This window comes from Palaemon carinicauda, chromosome 9, assembly GCF_036898095.1.
Source record: "Palaemon carinicauda isolate YSFRI2023 chromosome 9, ASM3689809v2, whole genome shotgun sequence".
NCBI classification, from domain to species: domain Eukaryota; kingdom Metazoa; phylum Arthropoda; class Malacostraca; order Decapoda; family Palaemonidae; genus Palaemon; species Palaemon carinicauda.
This window is the reverse complement of record NC_090733.1, coordinates 146,099,358-146,108,908: the sequence shown is the minus strand read 5'-3', so window position 1 is coordinate 146,108,908 and position 9,551 is coordinate 146,099,358. Positions and strand designations below refer to the sequence as shown.

Below are 9,551 nucleotides of genomic sequence, written 5' to 3'. Positions count from 1 at the left end.
ATTGTATTTATGACGTGCGACAGCGGTCTCAAAATGGCCACCTCCGGGGTTGGCTGCGCTCCACTTAAACACTTAAATTATGCTAATTCAACTGTGAGAAGGGAGCTGTAAATTATACACAGGAAAGGTCAAATACTCGACTTTCCAGAGGATGAAGATGCTGGAGATTGCCTGATAATTGAATAAACCGTAACGAGAGAAACGTGGGAGCGCACTTGGCTTAAATGCTACAGTTGAAAGGAATGATGGGCCGTAGTAGTACAGGGAGGGGGTCCACCGTCCACCGGGTATCGTTCGCCACTCTTCCCCCTCAAAGAGTAAAATCTATTCGGGGTGAAGATTGCTATATGTCATATAAAAAAATACGTTCCTGATATTATGCGATATCCTTAAAGATATATTAAGGATACTCGCGCCGGGAGTTAGAATTCTGGAGATCTACAGTTAATTCTCTGGGAGTATCACTCTAGCAAATATCCCTTAGAAAGCTACCTAAAGTAACCTTCCATAAGGACGACATGGCTGAGCCCAAAAACATATTCCACCACCTCTTTGCTGGATTCTGCTGTTAACTTCAGTTTAGTTTATTTTCATGTTACAATCCCCATATGATTTTTTAATGTTTGTTATAAAAAAAAAATACTTCTCAATTCCCGTATTTAAATGTAACTATTGAAAACAGCATTAAATGGGTTAAAAAAATATTACCACTTATACACTATTTTATTTGCAAGAGGTACAAAGCCACAGTCACTGGGTAACTCATATAAACAAACATTTTATTACAGCAAATACAGGTGTGAGCATGATAATTGTATCACAAGTTATCAAAGTTTGAAAATCAAACTAGCTCACACTATTTCAAATATTATGGGCAGTGTTTTGTTTAAAAGTTAATTTTGTTAAACTTTTATTTTTGAAACTGGGTCAACTTTGGCATCAGAATAACTATTCATTCAGTTAAGAAATAAATCAAAGGCACACAATTCCACAAGTACATGGGGGGAGATTTTATTTAAAAAATCAATTATTTTTTCATGATAAAATGATGCCTTTCCAGTTAAAGATAAAATATTTAGTTCCTAAGTTCTTAGTGTGTAATTTGACTTCAACAATTGATAACACAAGGAATATGTCGTCATGGAAATGCCACAAAAATATTTAAAATTATTAAAGAAAGGGAAGTCAACAGCAAAAGATTTAGTAATGACAACAGCAGTCTGCTGCAGTGACACATGAGCAAAGAATCATACATGATGATGGCACGGAATTGTTTTGAACTTTGGGGTGGAAAAAACCATAGGTGGATAAGAGTTCAGGATCACCACCGTTACAAGATTATATATTTCTCCACAAACTTGCTAACAGTGGTATAATCACCAGCAAAGAAATTTATTAAATTTTATCAAGAATATCTTGGCAACTACTCCAATGTAATGATACACAGCCACAAACAAACTTACATGGCAAAGTGATACCATAATTTTTAGTTTTAAATATAACCTATACTTAAGTCCTTCATCTAACAAAAAAAAATCTAGCCCCTGGCAACCAGTAATGATCCAAAAATAACACTCCACAGAAGACAAAAGGAAATAAAAATGCATTTCAATAATTATAAAAGTATGAAGGTTTCTCAATGATCATACATTCACCTATTATATATTTAGACAACCTTTGTTATTATTCACCAATCATGCTATAAACTTTTCATGCCACCAATGTCAGCTGATATGTTCAAATCAATAAAAATGTTCAAATTTTAAAAAAGTATGTAGTATAATGTTTAAAAAATTACATTTTTTTGTAACTTTGCCATTTACACAGTTTTATATTAGGTGAAAATTGTAAATAACATAGATATCTCTAATTACAAGTGATGACAAATCTACATCTACAATCTTCATGAGTAAAACTTTCAGTAGAGCTTTTATTTATCATTTACTCTATGTGTTGCTGTGATACAGTTACTCAAGCACTTTTACAGTTGATTTAAAATAATTCACAACCTTATTTTCTCCTGACTAGCGGGGCACCACTACAATAATTACAAGTATTGAGCTAAGTTACATCAGACTAAACTTTCCTCTTGTCTACATAACCAACAATTCCAAATTTCTTTGCAAACACTCAATCAAATAAAAAATACAGTACTATGCTTGATCAGCTAGTTTACAGTATAAAACAACTAAGTGATGAATTAGGTAAGAAGCTACTTAGTGGTACAAAATGAGAAAATAACAGCTATAACACAACATATGGTATGTACATAATTTCTTAACCTTTGTATATAATTACAAAAACTTGTGCAAAAAGTCAAGAGTTCATATACAGTAGTTCCATAGAAAAGACTTTGATAGTTGTTTGGAAAATTTTTCGATAAAAATTATTTTTGCAAAATTTTCCAGTCTAAAATCTTCCTGGGATGCAAAAATGTAAAGTGGACTACTAGTCAGCACGAGTAACAAGTTCCACTGAGAAGCACATGTTAATAATATAGCAAGATGCAAAGTACAAATATTAAAGCAAATTTATTATTTCACCGTGTAAGTACGCAATATATGAATAAAAATAAGCATGTACATTAACGATTAACTTTCATGTTATTTTCAATATAATTTTTCAAGCGTCTTTGCAATGCGTGGAAATTATAAAGAAAACAACAGAAAGATATGCAACTTAGTCTACATGAAATTTTCTCCTCAAAAGTACAACTGCATTGCTATAACAATAACTAAAATTTGTGGCATCCAGTCCTAGAGTCAATAGACTGAGCTATCTAATGTCTGGATGGTGCTAATATATATCCAGAAGAAAATTTACACAAACAAACTCCCTATTACTTCTCACAGTTTCAAATCGGTACTCATGTAATGCCATCTTCAATTCTTGTAAAGAACCAATGGCAACTGTTATTCCTGTTTAAAGATCTTCCACATACACATGGATGTTAAATTCATGATACACCTGGCTATGATGCAAGTGCTTCTTTAAGTTAAAAGTAAGCTTTAAAGAGGTCTTTATTGAAAGTGTAGAGAGTGAGATCTTAAAATTACAGAAATATTACAGACTGGTCAAATATATACATACAGTGATTGGACCAATGCAAGAGATATCACATTATGACTGGAGGGATTATTCACGTAGAAATATCTCCATACTCGTTATTCCACTTCTCGTATGTAATCAACGAGGACTGAGGAACAGATCTGCGGATCTTCTTTAGGGATTCCCTAAAATCTTCTAGTGAAATACCACGGACATCAGCTAAATCACATGAAACAACTTGCTCTGGCTTCAGCTCTGTAATTAAAAATATACAACCAATAATTTTGACAGGGTCCTCAACTCAATCATTTCTCTTACTAGGGCAGTAATTCTAAATAAAAATCCTGATTCTTATCCAATTGAGATGAGGGTATATTTGTATGCAATACTTTAACCTTGATATAATTTGTGTTTATCATAGATATACAAACTGGAGTATTTATATAGGTTTACTCCTATGTTGATTGCCTCACTGGCAACTATAATGGGCAACTCTACTGCTGGGCAGCGCTACAATCTGCTGCAAGGCAAGTTTACTACTATCCTAGTCAAGATTTAGAGGGTGGACAATAAGGGACCTTTGCATAAATGACTCGGGTTTGTATAGCTAGGAAAAACAAATTGTATTAAAAATTTGTAGTTTATTCCTGCACATATACAAACTTGAGTCTTATATGAGAAGTCTACCTTAAAGCGGGACAAGTATGTCAAGAGGAGGTCACATTAATCTCTATACCAACCAGATTATCTCTCTATGAGGATAATCTTAACCACTGTAATTTAAGAGGCACTTGATTCTCAGGAACAATTAAAAGTCTAAAATTAGGGGAATAGAAACCTTAAATTTCCCTCCTTTGTTAGACCTCTGCAGATAGATAACCTCCATCTGTGAAGAGATAGGTAGTAGACCACCTCATGGAACTTTTGAACGGGAGGTTGTCGTGGAAAGTTTGGGTATTCTTGTAGTTCTCTTGAAACTTCTGCAAGGAGATCCAGAAGGTCTGGAAACTGCTCCGCTTGTGGCCACTTTAGGGCAACTAGTATTACTATAACATCTCAGGACAGGCAGATTCTGTTCAGTGCTTGACAGCAGACGGTACGGAGCAACAAAATAGAAATTGATTCCATCACAAGGGTGTTAGAAGGCATCTTCCATCACCGCTGCCTAGTTTGGAAATGGAGAACCATACACCGCGAGTTTGACGTTCAGGCGAATGGCAAAATTGTTTAGTCGGGGAAAATCACAAATTGACAAGACTACAAGCAACTTGGAGGAAGAAAACTAATCATTCCGAGCCAACTGATATCCCTGATGATCTCAGATGATTCAAAAATACATTCCTCTCCCCTCAAAAGAATCTTGCAAAGAGAGTGCAAGACTTGCACTCAAAGGTAAATTTCCACTGCTAGTTGGTATAGCAACAGGGATACTGAGTCCTCCTCGTTTTGCAGTAGATGAAAGTCACTACTGTGGAGATGTTGGTTTATTCAACATCACGGAGTGGTCATTAAGGGTCTCTTGAGAAATGGAGTAATGCTAAGTATGTCACTTCCATCTCCAGGTAAGATATTGAAGATCTAGTCTTCTTGGACCTTAGGCTTGATATCTTGCTTTCTTCAAGGGCGAGCATTTCCCAGTTTTGTTTTGGTGGGAAGCATCCAAATAAGGAAGGAACTCTGAAGGTGGGAGCCTTTAAAGGAGCTTCTGCCAGTAGGGACTCCAGCCTCAGACACCAGCGCAGAAGAAGTGTCTCCACCTCCAGCAGCATTGATAACGAGATAACAGGAGGGGTCGATGTTAGTGACCACTGGATCTTAAGAGACCACTGCACCAAGCATAGATGTATCCTCCTGAAAGGTACCAGCTTTTCCGGAGAGACAAGGACGACCCAGAAGCATCTACCAAGTATATGCTGGGAGCAATTCCCTTTCAAGAAAAGTCTCTACCAATTGCATGAATCGCAATACCATGTCTGAAGATGAGAACACTGATATTGGCAAAGCTAATTTCTATGCCTAGGTATCTGATACATTGTACACGGACGAGATAGGATTCCTCTAGGATTAACTAGATCCTTCTCAATTCTAAAGGCAATGCCTCAAAGAGCAAAAAGTCATCCTGTAGAAATGCTGCCATAAAGGGCTCATCACTCAGCATGTTGGTGGGAGGCAAAGGATATCTATGCAAATCGGAGTAATCAGGCACCAAGGACACCGACTCGTCATTACTCAGCCCATGGGGTGATAACATTTGCAAAATTATCATCAATAATTGTAAGTAATTCATGGTAGTTTTCCTTGGATCCAATTTGAGAAAAACACTATAAAACTCAAATCTTTCAAGATTATCCTCACTCGATCAATTATCATTACAAGAATAATGATATACAATTATATGAAAAGAAAAAATCTGAATAATCATAAATTGCTATCATGTTAGTGCTATCTACTTTTGTAATCATGAGAGGAAGCAGCACAGTATTCTCTTTCAGAACTAGAATCTGATAGACAATAGGGGCTATTCTGAGGCGAAGTACTTGGAGCGTTTGCTACAAGGCTTTTATCTACGTCATCTTTCAGATAGTACAGACACTTGTATTTGCAGGCATAAACCCCACCCCCAGGAAAAAGGGGTAAGGTTTCCCAGTGTCATTTTCCTTTCCTTTTTCTAAAAGAAGAAACACTCGAATGGAAAGCTTTTCCTTGACCCATTTCATGTGAGTTTCTCAAGCATAATCCTTGGCAAAATAATAAAATATGAATATGGTGGTCAACTGGAATTGACTAATATGAAGCATAACCAGCTGTAACACCTGTATGTGTAAGTGCATGAGAAAACTGCAAAAAAAATATGATTGCTACGCCCTACGAGCAATGATGTATTAATAAAAGTATTACCAATATATTATATAAAAATTATTGGCTGTCATCCTTAGTTACTCAGGCCACTGAGGGATCCGGAAAAAGAAGAATGGACAAGAAGATATTGTGTGTTGTACAAAGGAGCTTACCCTTTTACTGTCTAATATAGGTGACGAGGAAGGGGAACTATCCCACTTTGCTCGTTTCTCTATTATGAGTACAATATTTCTCCCATTAGGAGAACTGCAACTAAATAAAATTCATTACATTAATATAACATGGATTGAATCACTCACCACAACGTGGAGAGGCGGTATGCAGGTGATCAATCTCTGTCATTTGATATGTGAAAATGCATCATAGCCAGTATGTGCACTGCAATCTGTGACGCTTGGAAAAAAGGGTGGCGACACATTCTATGACATCAACCCTCACAGGGGTGATGTCTATGGCGTCGGCATGCACAAGGAAAGCGACTCTTGTACGACAAAACGTGGGAAGTTTTTAGACCTAGGGTAGACATCAACATCTAACCAGCTTCAAGAGAGAAGTAATACAAATGCCAGAAATGGTTCATAGTACAGTAATTATGATATCTACCTGGTCTCTAGTTCTAGCAAGCAAAGTAGGATTTTATTGTCCTGACTGGACTTCTGAAACAATACATACTTGAAATATGGCAAAGAGATAGAACTGCTAGCTCATCAATCAGGTAGAGGTAAAAACAAAAGGGTTTACACAGATAATTCTTTAAAACTGATGGAATGACCAGATTTAAAAAGAGGTCCAGGTAATTTAAAATACCACATCTAGATTCCAAGGGATGTACCTAAATTTAGGAGGGGGCCTCATTTATAAAGGATCTATTAGTGCCTCTGATATCTAGGCTGCGCCAAACCACAAGAGGCAGCATAGACCTACATCTTTTAATGGAAGATACCAAGGTGTTCTTAGGATGCATCAGTGAGCGTAAAAACTTTCAGATAATCTCGAGAGGTATTGGTAGCTATTATCCACTGTGTATATCATGAATAAAGTTTTCTTTTAAAATCAAGAGCAAATGTTTCTACATCATGTGTCCCCCATACTATAAGCTTGTTCTACAAAGGAAGATGTAGCCTTACGGGCAGGGGAAAGGAGGCGTGAGAAACAGTAACTAACCTGAAACACAGACTTCCTTATCTTTAACTCTAGTCTCTGCTAAAGGTATAGTAATGAGATGTAAGCTCCTAAATTAAGTTGCTAAACTCATTATTAAGGACAAGAAACCTCTACATGAAATGCATTTAAAATAAAATTCACTTTCACCTATAGGTGATTATTCGCTTTGAATTCTCCATAAAATACATTCTATAAATTTGAAAAATACACCACCATTATGATCTTATAAAGGTATGGGAGCTTTAAAATTTTACTTTGTTCCGATATAAATACAAACCATTTTCTCTTTACTATGGAGATAGATGTTAGTGAACTGAAAACATATACCCCTAGTAAGGAAATCAGGGTTTTATAGTTAGGAAAAATACAAATTACTTCCAAATTCACCATATTTCTAAGAAAACATAGTAGTAGTATCCCAGAGACTGAACTTCTTTAGTTCCAAAAGGCCAATTCAAACTACGAATAAATTTCCCCCATAAGAAAATATAAATAGGATTATCCTAATTCATTCAAGAAACCAGTAACTACGCAAATTGCAGCAATTCTATATAAAGTTTACAGTGATTACATCCATAAAATCATACCAAAAATTGACTCCATAAATAAATAAAATCAATAAATTTATCCATCATCTTGACTGAAGTAAGAAGAGCTGGCATAAATGGAAGGCTGTCTGGCTTGACTGTATTTGAACACTCTCCTCTTACTTTGAAACAATTTTCATAATGATTACCAAATTTTCTTTTTGATTAGCACTATCACCAATCTTCTTAACCTTTTATTGTGTATAAATAAAGTAATATCAGTTTTCTGGGCTCCGACCCGTGTCGCCCAGTGAAATGCTCCTTAAGCACCATTTCTAAGGTATATAACTGCTATATATTACCAGAGAAAAAAAAAGCATGGGAATGCCAGGTTGAACCCAGCTCGCTCACCTGTATAAGGTGTCGATATAAATCACAACCAGAGGCCTCGCACCATTTAGATATCTCCTGTCAAAATCCCTGAACAGCGAGGTGCCGTTCGACCTCGTACTACTACTAGTCAACCCACGCCAGTGACGTCACTCCTTTAATAGCACGCAGTTTGATAACCATATTTTGTCTTGTGTGTGAATTTCGCTGGTTTTTCTCTGGATTTACCTCAAGATGTCCGACTCCACAGTCATAACATCTAAGTTAAGTACCAGATCTATGAGTTTTGAGATTTTGGAGGGTCCTTGTCCATTTTTGTTTATATTATTCCGTTTTTTTTTATTCACGACCTTGCTGGGTCTCTCTCGGGATAGGCTCCTTCCTCTCTCTCTCTCTCTCGTTCGTTCTAACGATTTTCAATAAGTCCTCCATACTGATTGTTTCTCGTTGTGAACTTTATGGATCGCAACGGTTCACGCACCGTATCAATGTTATATTGTCCTGTTTTATGATAACAGTTATTTCATATTCATGTGCGTATTTTGGAGGTTGGCATGCCTGATCGCCATCGGCGTTCTTTCCCACATATCATATCTTAGCTTATTTACGTTCGCATGCCACGGACTCGCTTACTATTTTAACGTCATTCGTATGATTGCATTAGTTCGAGGGGCTTTCATGAGTCGGTTATTACAATTTAGTTTTCATTTTGTTAGCACTTCACTGACCCTGTGTTCTGTTGGTAGCCCTGCCTACTCCTAGTGCCGTCAGGCTTGTTCTTTCCTGTCTCTTGTTCGCGCCCTCGTTTGTGTTACGATTGATTTATAGCTAATTTTATTATTATTATCATCATCTAGCATGCCTTCCTCTCTTATTTACCATGTGTTATGTTTTTTATAGTGTTTTAATCTTTCCACGTGATCATATCACTCGTGGGTCTGGCAGGTTGGTATACCTGATATCGTCTCGGAGCCAACCTACTCCCAGCCTCCTCCCGCCAATATCTTATAAGCGCTATGTACTCCTCCCGGGGGCATCCGCTTTGCACGGGCGGTTCCCGTTGTTCTGTGAGGCATTCTATTATTATTCATTAATGTACATTACTTTTCCCCAATACTCTACCCGGTCGTAGTCGTTTTCTTTCCGTCGCTCGTTTGGCCGACGATCGGCGGTGAGTTTTCGACTCATTCCGTGGTACCTTGTAATGTTATTTATTTATTAAGTTGTGTACGGGCTTCTCCCTCTTGGTCCCGCACGTCACGGACCCTTTTAGGACCCCCCCTCTGTCACGCACCTCATATAGATATATATATATATGTTTAAAGACACCCAGCTTGAAATGGAAACAGCCCGAGCTACCCTCAAGATCTGGATTGGCGGGTTCGCCCGCAACGTGAAGGCCAGACAGCCGTATATCCTTTCTGAGGAATGGTGTTCCCTCCTCTACCCCAATGCTAAAACATCAGCTGCGGTCCCCAAAGCGCTAGCGGACCCGATCATCGAGAGCATTGCATCTCTTCTTCTGGCCCCGGACCAAGGGGAGGCGGGCGCCACCCTAACTGA

General features: G+C 37.5%; 1 protein-coding gene across 2 annotated transcripts in view; it reads right to left on the bottom strand.

Moving 5' to 3' along the window:
* Positions 1-709: 709 nt before the first annotated feature.
* The window catches only part of LOC137647237 (spastin-like), a 197,256-nt gene continuing 188,414 nt past the window's right edge, over positions 710-9,551 (bottom strand). For both annotated transcript variants that reach the window (XM_068380617.1, XM_068380618.1), the window contains one exon: positions 710-3,303. In XM_068380617.1, coding sequence (XP_068236718.1) covers positions 3,140-3,303 — 164 coding nt within the window. In that variant the 3' untranslated portion in view covers positions 710-3,139. The remainder of the gene's footprint in view (positions 3,304-9,551) is intronic.